This window comes from Callithrix jacchus, chromosome 16 (assembly GCF_049354715.1).
Source record: "Callithrix jacchus isolate 240 chromosome 16, calJac240_pri, whole genome shotgun sequence".
Lineage (NCBI taxonomy): Eukaryota > Metazoa > Chordata > Mammalia > Primates > Cebidae > Callithrix > Callithrix jacchus.
The window spans coordinates 70,829,705-70,841,873 of record NC_133517.1 but is presented as its reverse complement, the minus strand read 5'-3'; the positions used below and the strand labels follow the sequence as shown (position 1 = coordinate 70,841,873).

At 48.1% G+C, this 12,169-nt stretch overlaps 1 protein-coding gene across 2 annotated transcripts; it reads right to left on the bottom strand.

Moving 5' to 3' along the window:
- Window positions 1-5,075: 5,075 nt before the first annotated feature.
- On the bottom strand, window positions 5,076-11,025 carry LRATD2 (LRAT domain containing 2). Of its 2 annotated transcripts, XR_008477226.2 has the most exons (3): window positions 10,669-11,025; window positions 8,913-10,133; window positions 5,076-6,127 (listed from the first exon to the last, which is right to left on the bottom strand). XR_008477226.2 is itself a non-coding variant. In XM_054246724.2 (2 exons), the coding sequence occupies exon 2, from the start codon at window positions 10,035-10,037 to the stop codon at window positions 9,105-9,107; it is 933 nt and encodes a 310-aa protein (XP_054102699.1). In that variant the 5' UTR covers window positions 10,038-10,133; window positions 10,669-11,025; the 3' UTR covers window positions 5,076-9,104. The 2 variants fall into 2 exon arrangements, 1 of the variants encoding a protein (XP_054102699.1); XM_054246724.2 differs by having other exon boundaries at window positions 5,076-10,133.
- Window positions 11,026-12,169: the final 1,144 nt, after the last annotated feature.

The window sequence follows — 12,169 nt, the reverse complement described above, 5'->3', positions numbered from 1 at the left end:
AGTTGAAGGAGACACTGTCACAGTGCTTGGCCACAGGGAAGATGGGGTGATTACCCTGGGGCCTGTTACTGTTACTCATAAGAATGCAAAGTCCTTCTGGATGAGTTGCCTCTCTTGTTCCTGCTCCTTCTTGTCTCCAGGGTTGCTGCAATAACAGTGGAAACACAAATGCTATTCAGATAATGCTGCATGCCACTTGCTGGAGCAGAAGAGGGTCTGTACTCTCCATGGGGTGAGAGGAAGGGCAGAAAAGGGCGGTCAGTTGATCTTTCAGGGCAGGAAGAATAGCCTGGAGCTTTGGAGACCAGCTTTCCCGTTCCAGGCCAGAAGCTGTCATTTATTAGTAATGTGATTTTGGACAAATCACTTAATTTCCCTAAACTTCTTCCCTCAACTGTAAAATGAATGTTATATTAACATCTGTTCAGAAAGTCCGTGGTGATTACAGTAGGACAGAGTGGACAAGGTGACTTCCTCATTGTTTATGTTATTACTGCAAAATCCCTTTTTGTCCCACCCTGACTACGCAGAGCCCAGTGCCTTAAAAATGCTCACTAACAGGTGCATGCTGGTAGTCCCAGCTACTTGGGAGGCTGAGGCAGAAGGACTGCTTAAGACCAGAAGTTCAAATCCAGCTGGGCAACATAATGAGTCCTAAACAAAGTGTTCGGTAAATATGTGTTCAATTAATGAGTAAGCATATTTAATAAATATGTGTAAAGAAAGTAAACAGTTAATCTACTAAAGAGAAATGTTCAAAATATATATATATTTTTTGAGACAGTGTCTCACTCTGTTACCCACACTGGAGTGCAATGGCACAGTCTCAGCTCACTGCAACCTCTGCCTCCCAGGTTCAAGCAATTCTCCTGCCTCAGCCTCCCGAGTAGCTGGGACTATAGGCGTGTGCCACCACACCCAGCTAATTTTGTATTTTTAGTGGAGACAGGGTTTCACTGTGTCGGTCAGGCTGGTCTCAAACTCCTGACCTTGTTATCCACCCGCCTTGGACTCTCAAAATGCTGGGATTACAGGTGTGAGCCACCCAAAAAATATTTCTTACAATTTTTTTTTTAATTATTGTTTTGAGTGTTTTTTTGAGATGGAGTCTCACTGGTTGCCCAGTCTGGAGTGCATTGGCATGATCTCAGCTCTCTGCATCCTCCACCTCTGGTGTTCAAGCGATTCTTCAGCCTCAGCCTCTTGAGTAGCTGGGACTACAGGCACCTGCCACCATGCTTGGCTAATTATTGCATTTTTGGGAGAGACGGGGTTTTGCCATGTTGGCCAGACTAGTCTCAAACTCCTGACCTCAGGTTATCTTCCCGCCTCGGCCTCCCAAAGTGTTGAGATTACAAGCATGAGCCAATGTGCCTAGCCTTATTATTGTTTTAATGAGATGGGGTCTCACTGTATTGCCCAGGCTAGTCTCAAACTACTAAACTCAAGACATCCTCCCACTATAGCCTCCTAAAGTGCTGGGATTACAGGCACAAGCCACCTCACCTGGCCAAGAAACATTTCTTCTTTTCTTTTTTTTGAGACAGACTCTTGCTCTTGTCGCCCAGGCTGGAGGGCAATGATGTAATCTCGGTTCACTGTAACCTCCACTTCCTGGGTTCAAGCAATTATCCTGCCTCAGCCTTCTGAGTAGCTGGGATTACAGGCATGCACCACCATGCCTGGCTAATTTTGTATTTTTAATAGAGACGGGGTATCTCCATGTTGGTCAGGCTAGTCTCAAACTTCTGGCCTCGTGATCTGCCCACCTCAGCCTCCCAAAGTGCTGGGATTGCAGGTGTGAACCACCGTGCTCAGCCGCCAAGAAACATTTCAAACATTTCAGCATCTACTAAACAACTGAAGTATTAACTTATAAGCTAGTTATCTCTTTCTTATCTTACTAAGTTCTCACGTATAGCTAAGAAATTCCCCAAGACCAAAGGGAAGACCTCTCTCTCCCAGACAATAATTTCATTTTGAACACACAATACCCCAGATTTCCCTAGCCAGTCATACTAGTTGCTTTGTTTGTTTCAGATTGATTCTCACTCTGTCCTCCAGGCTGGAGTGCCGAGGTGTGATCTCGGCTCACTGCAACCTCTACCTTCCAGGTTCAAGCAATTCTTCTTCTTCAGCCTCCCTAGTAGCCAGGATTACAGGTGCAAGCCACCATGCCCAGCTAATTTTTGCATTTTTAGTGGAGATGGAGTTTCATCATGTTGGCTGGTCTTGAATTCCTGACCTCAAGTGATCTGCCTCTTAAAAGTGCTGGGATTATAGGCGTGAGCCACCACACCCATCCCATACTAGTTATTGATCTGGAATTTACATTCAGTATTCCATTTCACAAGCACTATTTAAGGTAGATTTAGATCAGTTATGTTATTACATATTATGTATTCGTTGTATTACTTTACTAATGCAATTGAAGTTCAGGGAGTAAACTGATGGATGCCATTCACTTGTTGTAAGAGGGAGTGGTTTCCAGCAAAGTATGTAACTTCTGCCAAGGTTACTGGCCTCATAATAAGTGAAGTCTGGAGTAGAGAAACCCAGGTTATTTGACTGTAAAGCCTTATTATTCAATATGGTGTGGCCAGGTCAGACTCTCTCCCTGACGGTTAGCATTGTCACTGACACTTCTGAAACATAATGAGTTTAAAAAGAAAGCACTGACTATCAAGACAATTAGAGTCTTGGAGTTAAAACTACATTGTACAAGTTTCCTAAGGAAAGTATCGGAGTACTCATCTTTTGAGTCATTTACGGTCACACTGGACAAGACACTAGGTATTATATTATGTCAATGGTTTGCCAAATGAACAAAATAACCTCTTCCCCAATCACAATTCCAAGGCTGTGGAAGCCAGGTTATAAAACCTCCTGCTCCATTTCACCACTACTCTTCCATCCAGCCTGGCCAATGCCAGTTGTCCGTAGATTTGCACCTGGGCAACGGCCTGACTTCACAATCTACTCCATAACCTGTCTGGCAATGTAAACCATCCTTAGCACCCTTCCACCCAGAACAAACTCTAGCTGCCTTCTGCTCTAAAGGTTGCCTTCTAAGAGGAAGGGAAGACAGAGTCAGTTCCTTGGTCTCCCTGTTCAATGCACCCTAAAAATCACTATTATGTTCATTATTTTCAAACCAGTCACATAATCTTGAGATAATCTAGGTGCTTTTTAATCTGGCAAAGTCCAAACTCAAAATTCATTTACTCACTCAAACTTTTTTTAGTGGGCGTTTGTCTGGTCCTGTGTAAGCGTTGGAGATATATGAATGAGTTGGACAATATGTTGTAGAAGAGAGCCCCAAGGAGAAATAGGTGTGTACCAGAAGCACGAAGCAAAGGCATTTTGAGAGCACTTGAGGTCCATTTATTCGCTCTTCAGCCTTCCTCCCTTAATGTAATCAGCACTCATTCTGAAGCACCTTGCTCCCTCCTCCACTTTTGGGGTGCAGCAAAAATACTTCCTCGGGGAAGCCTCATTTGACTCATTGAGGGGACATATTCTTCCATACACCTTGTACATTTTCTTTATTTCACCTATCACAATTTTGGTAAGTAGTTATCTGCCTAGCTTAATTAGAATGAAAGTTACATGATTGACAGTAACTATGGACATGGCTTATCTTTATTTTTCTATTTTTATGTTTTGTGACAGGATCTCACTCTGTCACCTGCTCAGGCTGGAGTGCCAGTGGCATGATCTTGGCTCATTGCAGCCTCGACCTCCTGGGCTCAAGTGATGCTCCCACCTCAGCCTCCTGAGTGCTGGGATCACAGGCATGTGCCACCACATTTGGCTAATTTTGTTTATTTCTTGTAGAGATGGTGGTCTCACCATGTGCCCAGGTAGGTCTCAAACTCCTGGGTTCAAGCAATCCCCTTGCCAAGGCCTCCCAAAGTACTGGGATTACAAGTGTGAGTCACTGCATCTGGCCAGGATTAGGTTTATCTTCGTATGTTAGGCACAGGGAATTGAAGAGCCTCCAAATTTTAGTTTCTGATTTTCGACATCTTTATTTCTAGTTCTTAGGCTAGGGCTCAGTATCTTCTATCCCTTCAAAGACAGCCAGTACCTTACTGCAACTGCAAATGCAGACACTAGCCATTCTTGCATCTACTCTGTAGATAAAATTGCTATTTAATGAGCAGTTTCCCCAGAAAATTCAGTAAAAGGAAATAAAAGGTCTTCTGCACATATCCTGAGCCTGTTAATTTCAGAAACTTACAAACATGTCATTTCCCTACATTAAGCAAACTCAGTCCACTTAGGAGAAATAGGAACCACAACCTCCATCAAAATCGCCCAAGAAGAAATGCACATTGTGTATTAAGCACCCCTTCCCCTGCTTTCTCATGCAATGAGAGCCATGGTACATTAGACTCACACTTTAGGGATAAATGGCCTCATTGCTGCTTGGGCTCCCTATAACCTTCATTCAACTTTCTTCCTATTTAAAATTCTCACAGGAGCCTGTTTAAAAGCCCAGGCATTTGAACCTCACAGGATTGTTGTGGTGGTGGCTTCAGGCATTGACCTAGGGAGTGTACCCAGTGGCAACCCACGCAGCAGTCTGATGCCACATCTGTTACCAACCACTGGCACCTGTATCCCTTATCATGCCAACGGTGCCACGCGACTATGTTCACCCATTTTCTGTAATTATGTGGCAAATACATTCCCTTCATCTGGAACTCTGCAGCCACTTAAGATGCCACACAGATTCCCGATGGATTACTAAACAGACTGCCCAGTGTAGACTCCATAAGTGTGGTTTCCAGCAGTTTTTGCATGGATTCTGAAAAATCAGCATGTATTGAAAATGTATGTTCCCAAGACATTTTTCATGACCACTGATAGTTTAGCAATAAGTGATTAATTCTCACAAAGTAATGCAGGGTTTTCAGTCACTAAGTGAGTTCAACAAAATATTTACTGTGCAGTACAAAGGTGATGCACACTAATGTTCTCAGATAAATTATAGTAAACCAAGTAGCTTGAACTTGGACCAAAAATGTCAGAAAAAGGGTATTCAAGCAGAAAAAAATATATAAACCCAGTGAACTTTAATAGATGGTTTATTGGAAACCCTCATAGCATTTTTTCGAAAGAACTTGACAGGTTTTATTTTAATAAGACATAGTGAAGAGGAAATGGCTTAAAAGATATCATCAATCTTTTATTTAAGCACTGCCCTTCATTTTGAAGGAAATGATACAATTTCAAGTCAAAACTTCCTTCTCAAGAAGTGATGTAAGAACGTAACATTGATTTAACATACAACCTTCAACAAAAAGTTTATACAACTCACTGGGAAATAAAATGCATGTGGAATTTATCCTGTTTGCCAAAATAATTCTTCATGAGTCACAAGTATGATAGCCAAGAACAAAACCAAACGAAAAGCTGAATGAATCAGTTTATAGTTACTCTGATTTAAAAACATTTCACAAAGATGTGGCTTTCCAAACAAATCCATTTGATGACCATGATTACAACTAGATTTTATTCTAATTTATAAAACAAAACATGGTTAGACGAGCACATGATATCAACAGTCTTCAACACAGTGGATTGCATTTTATTAAGAAAAAAATAGAAAACAAGTAGTCCTTAAATTTTCTTAGCTCTCCGTAGCATACGTTATATAAAATTAAAGTTCTGCTTCCAAAAATATGTTTCCATGTGGTCGTGGTGTTGCCCAGCGCTACTAGGGCCAAAGCGCCGAAGACATGAGAAGTTTAACCACTGACTTGTCATTTTTCATAAAAACTAAACATTTCCTTATAGGTCTGGAGTAAAATCTTCTAGGCATTTTAGTGCTAAAAGTCATTTTCGATTAAATGTGAAATAAAAGCTACAAAAGTAGGAGTTCTTTCAATACAAAAAGTTGTGTAGCTGAAGTTGTGGGCGCCTTTGACATACATAAGCAGTTTCAATAAAATATTTGCTCAGGTAAGAAAATAGAATTTGTCTGCTTTCATTTAGCATATGTTCCAGTCGATGTCCTGCTTATCCCTGCCAGAGCTTCTGAAGAACATTAGAATCGATATTTCTTTCCTTCAAAGAGCATCCGTAATTCACAGTACAAAACAGTTCTAAAGTCTTATTCCTAAGGAGAAACAAAAATTATTAAATATGTTTATTTTTTCTAAAGTGTCAAATGTAGCCATTGCCAGGGCATTAAAAACACACTTATCCACAACACTGCCGACTTGAGGAAAGAACCAAGAATTCATTCATTCCCCTTTCCTGGAGCTCTTACTGGTTTTTGCTTTGAGTGTTATAACCCTAAGAAAATTCCCACTAAAAATCACTGTTCCTAAGTGTCACATATTTCACACCTCTGGGACCCTGTAGAAACACTTGCATTAGACGGGAAAGCATTTGAAGAGACCTATTTCCATTCTAGTTCACTTCCAAGCCCTGTTATTGAAAACCTCTTCTCTAGAGGTAAAATGCTACTGCTGCTGTGGATTTTGTAGGAGCTCTTCCTTCAAGTTGAGCTCTCTTAGAGCAGTTTGTTCATAACACAGTCGCTGCTATACTTCAGTGTCACCATACATTACTTTCCTTCCACTCTGGCACAGAGGAAGGAGGCAGGGGTGGCGGAGTTGAAAATGAGCTGGCTAGCCCAGAGCTGGACAGTGCCATTCTGTTCTTCCCTCCCACTTGTCTACACAGTGGTCATTACTTGCTCTGTTACCCCAGTTGGAGTGCAGTGGTGCAATCTTGGCTCACTGCCACCTCCGCCTCCTGGGTTCAAGGAATTCTCCTGCCTCAGCCTCCCAAGTAGCTGGGATTACAGGTGCCCGCCACCACGCCCAGCTAATTTTCTGTATTTGCAGTAGAGATTTTGCCATGTAGGGTTTTGCCATGTTGGCCAGGCTGGTCTCGAACTCCTGACCTCAGGTGATGCACCCGCCTCAGCCTGCCAAAGTGCTGGGATTACAGGCGTGACCCACCGCGCCCGGCCTACCTTCTATTTTCACTACCGCGTTAAGCATGAAAGAAAACCCAACCCAGCTAGATATAGCAGGTTCTCTTAAATGTCTGAACCCATGTTTATCTTGCTCTGCTATTCGATGAGCAAAGAGAATAAACACAAAGCTGTGAATATGGACACCAGATCTACATTTCCAACAAGAAATTCATCTCCCTCCAAAGTCCCAGACCAGGGCCAGAATGAAGTTCATCTTTAACAATCAAAGTGGCCAGATCTGTTTGGTGATCACTGTAAAAACAGGTAACACAGCTAACGCCCTTTCACGTTGAGGAGCTACAAAGGTCCAAGCTTTTAGAGAATGGCCTCAACGTCCATGTGTGAAACAAGTATACTAGAAAATCCTTTAAGTTTTGTTGCCTCGACTTAGGAGAGCCATGCTTGTGGACACTCGGCTACGATTCTATTCCAACTGTTAAGAACTGCATCACAAAATGACTTGTACACAGTAGTTTATGACTCCCAAGAGAGGAAAAAGAAAAAAAAGGAACCTCTAACTTCACTCAACTTTTGAGACAGCAACGGCAATGTGCAGCAGAGAAGCTATTCTGCAACTGAGGCAAACATCATTAAGATCTCACAGAAATTTAAGAGACAGGCTAGATGGAAAATGTCTCATACTATGCAAACCAAGTAGTATCTGCTCAGTCTGCCACTAACAGATCTCACAATCACCAACTGTGCTTTAGGACTGTCACCAAAGTCAGATTCGGTGCTGACTAACCGGGTGGCACCTGTGATCAACACTGCCCCTCTTATTTAACACAGGTCTCTAAAGGAGGTGTTCTCCAGGCAACCAGGAGACTGCTACAGTACAAGACTGTGCACCTTGAACTAAATTGCATTAAGTGTGGGTAGCAAAATAAGTATCAAGTATCTTGCCATTGAAATACATGTTCAGCCTAAGATTTCACCACCAGGAGATCAAAAGTGAGGGTGAGGGGGGATGGGCCAGTGAGGGGGTGGGGGAAGAAAAAAAAAAAATCACAGGATTACTACCAAATCTTTGTTTTAAAAGGGCTCCCTTCACTCTTCAGGAAAGGGAGTAAAAGGAGAGACTAATTCCTGCCAGGGCAGCCCTTTGTGGCTGCTTCCACAGTAGATATTTTATGGGGTGGCACAGCCAACCCTATCTGTGACCTGCCCTGCCCATGAACACAGCCGAGCAGGTTTAATTAGATCAAAGACACAAAGGGCCATTCCCTCCTTTCATAACAACGCAGCCGTAAGTGTCTAGAACAGCAGGAGAGAAACAAAGGCAGCAGAACAGAACCTTAATTGAAACCTTCCCCTGGCTGGCCCTTGACAATGATTTACTTTTAACCTGGAAAGAGGCGGGGGGAGCAGGAGGTAGCCGGAGCCTCAGCTAAAAGCCAGCTCCTGAAGACTAATTACTTGGGGGTTGTGTAGAAGGGAGGTAGCAAAGTCTTTGTTTGTAGCTGGAGTTTGCTTAACTATTTGTTACACTTAATAGGAGGCTCCTGCGGTTTTGGTCTGCTGCTCCCAGACCTTGTCATGGATTCACCAGCCCTACGCTCCATGAATCCCATAAAATAAATCACCCCAGCCTCCTGCATCCCATACACAGCTCAGCTCTGCTTCACCAAAGCAGATAAGCAGCTCTCGGGCTGGCCCCGCCGTGGCGACTCCACAAACCCGCTTTGGCCTTCGTACCACGATTTTTCCAAACCCAGGGTAGGAAGCTACGGCAGTAATGGGTACTCTGAACTTTTCTCCAACCCCACGTGATTAAGAATGGCCGATTATAAACCCAGATCTAACAAGCATTAAGTGCCAGGCAAGCCCAGTTTGCCCCACCGCGGAAAGGAAGACAGATTTAGGGAAGGGAGGGAGAGCCCCCCACCCCCCAGCACCCAGCTAAAATGTTTCCTACCTGCTCCCTCTGTCCCCTTCCTCCTCCCCCGTCCACAGCCGGCTGCACATTTCACCAACTCTTTTCCAAAGGGCCCAGAAATCCCAGATGGGGCCCAGACGGTGGCGGAGGAGGGAGAAAGAGAGGGAGAAAGGGGGCAGCGGCTGCTACTGCAAACAGCTCCCCTTCACAGTTCAGCGCTCAGCTCGCCCATCAGTATGCCACCGCCTCTCCGTCCTCCGCCTCGGAGCTGGGCGCAGGGGGGCGCCCGGGAGGCGGCGTAGTCCGTGCCACGTTGCTGTCGCCCTCCTCCGGCTCCGCCGGGTGCAGGTGCGTGGCGAGCTCCTGCAGCACAGCCACGCGCCCGATCTGGTCGTTGCGACGCTTCTCCATGATCAGGTCCTCCAGGCTCTGGAACTCGAGCGTGTGGCTGCGCTGCGCCGACAGCTGAATCTGAAGCCGGTAGGGCTGCTTGCCGATGCGCAGCTCGCCGCCGATCTTGAACTCGCGTTTGCCGTAGCGGCACCAGGCGGCGAAACTCTCCGAGTTTCGCCAGCTCAGCTCGCGCTCCTTGGCGCCCACGTGCGCCAGCGCGTTGCGCACCACGGCGCTGGGGCTCAGCGGCTTGTAGCGGTACAGATCGTTGACCACGCGGCCTCTACGGCCCTGGCTGGCGTCCGTCAGGAAGCTGTTAATCACCTCCAGCCGGTGCAGGTGCACCACCTGGAAGTTACCCACATATACGGCCCAGTGTGGGTACTGAGCCTGCGACACGAACTCCACCAGGTCGCCCGGCTTGCACTTGTTGAGCAGGTTCTCCGGTGTGTAGGTACTCAGCGCCGCCGAGCCCGGCGCGAAGCTCTTCTGGTAGATGCACTCGTCCCGGTAGAACACGGAGCATTCCACCTCGTGCAGCCGCGGATCGTAAGGCTGAGGCTGGGGGGGCGGCGGCCCGTCCCCACCGTCGGGCAAGCCGCCGCCATCTGGCCCCTGAGGCGGCGGCTGCGGCTCCACGTCCTCATCGTCATTGGAGAAAATGTAGGAGACCCCGATGCGGGGCCCGTCGTCCCGGTCCAAGCCAGTCGGATCGGCCGTGGGAACTTCCTTGTAACTTAGGTGGGTCAGTTTCTCCACCTGGTTGCCCATCACGCTGCGGACACACGTTCACACCGCCGCGAGGGGAGAAAGCGAAACCACCACTAGGGTCATTGGCACAGGTACCCGGACAGGGGCTGAGGCCACCTGTTGGGAGAGGAAGGCAAGAAAGCCATGTAGGAGCCCCTTCGCGAAAAGGGCGTTTTGTTCCGAAGGAAGAAACGGTGAGGACTCAGCACCTGGAGCCATTTTAGGGGGAGTCTCGGGTGTAGCGAGGTTTCCCTCGTTAAGGTCACGGTCACAGGAGACTGGACAACTCCAGTTCTCTCTGTCCCCAGCCCTTCGCCTGGCCCTGGCAAAAGCCCATTGCATCAGCAGCTTCTATTGCTTCCGCCCGCGCCCCACCTGCCAAGCTTGGGCAGGAAGAGGGAAGGAAAGAGAAACTTTACTCCAATGCCCCCTCCTTTCCTAACTTCCCCTCGCAGACTCGGCCCCTAGCTAGCCCCTGGGACGCCTCCTCCACACCAACACATCCATCCCCAGGGGACCGAGCGAGGATCTCAGAGCGCGACCTGGGCAGGTGAGTCGCCCTACCTGACTCACCTGCGGCGCTACCTCCTCCCGGCTCGCCCGCCCCTCCCCCGCGCCCGCCCTCAGGCTCGGGTTACCTGCGCCAACTCACCCGCGGAGAGGTGGAGGCCGTGGGGCCTGGGGAAGGGCTCCCCGCCGCACCCCGAGACTTCTAGGGGGAGTTTGCAGGTGTGGGCTCCGCAGTCCCTCCTCTCCCGGCGCGGGCGGCAGCGAGGCTGGGCAGAGGGCAACGCAGCGGACAGAGGGGGGGCATGTCTTTCCCCCGCGGCTACGTAGCGCCCCGATACTTGAAGGCGGGGGGAATCACTGTTCACACCGCGCCTCCTCCCGCCAGCTGGGGCTGCCTCCCCTCCTCAGCCAGCTCTCGGGGGAAGTGGGGCGCGAGGAGGAGAAGACGGCAGCCTTGCAGCCAGGCGGCAAGAGCTCCCGCTCGGGCCGGGTGAGCAACAAGCGCTGGAGCGGGAGGGACCGGATTGTAGATCCGGCTCCGGGCTCCCGGGCGGGAGCGCAGCCCGTGACATTTAAAGAGACAGGCGCTCACTCTCCGAGCTTTGGTCTTTTTCACGTAGCGCCGTGCCGCCGGGATCCCCGCCCCCGCCCCGCCCACCCGGGCCGCGGGGCTCCGCCCCGCCACGCCTCCGCGCCAGAGCGGGTTTAAATCCCCCCGGCAAGTAATCCACCCGCCGGCTTGGGCTGGTGCGTTGAGCACCGCTTTCCTTACGATCTGCAGAGCTCGCAGAAGTTGGAAGGCAAACACAACTTGCCAGTGTGGGAATGATAAAGGAGGGGAGAGCTTGGAGTTTGCGCCTTTTTCCTTTCACCTCCTTTTTCCACAGAGTATCTGGGGGCAGGGAACAGTCGTTTCTTTTCTTTCCTGGAATATATTTATTTCTTGCCCTAAAGGTCACAAGAAAGGATTTTTTTTTTTTTTTGAGACGGAGTCTTGTTCTGTCGCCTAGGCTGCAGTTCAGTGGCGTGATGTCGGCTCACTGCAGCCTCCGCCTCCCGGGTTCAAGCGATTCTCCTGCCTCAGCCTCCGGAGTAGCTGGGACTACAGGCGCCCGCCACCACGCCTGGCTAATTTTGTGTATTTTTAGTGGAGATGGGGTTTCACCATGTTGGCCAGGATGGTCTCGATCTCCCGACCTCGGGATCCGGCCGCCGCCGCCTCTCAAAGTGCTGGGATTACAGGCGTGAACCACCGCACCTGGCCGCAAGAAAGGATTCTTTACCAGAACGGCTTAAAGAGTACTCCATCTCAGAGGTGTTTTCAGCATTAGTAATGAGAAACTTTGGGGTAGAAAAGAAAATCACAGAAAGGAAACAGTATAAAACAGAACGAAGACTTATGCACTGGCTGGGTCCCAAGACCACCGCTGTGTTTATTAGATGTCCCTGGAAGTTAGTACAAAGTTCATAAACTGTTATTTCCAGGGAGGTACCAGTTCGTTGGGTAGTGAGAGAAATTGTTCAGCTCTGACAGCTTTTTGGGGGAGTCTAGGAGATGCAGGAATTGCCTAATTGTCCTTAGTAGAGATCCCTGGAGGATATAGTTCCTTCCTGTTGACTTAGGGAAGTGACAGGAGACCACT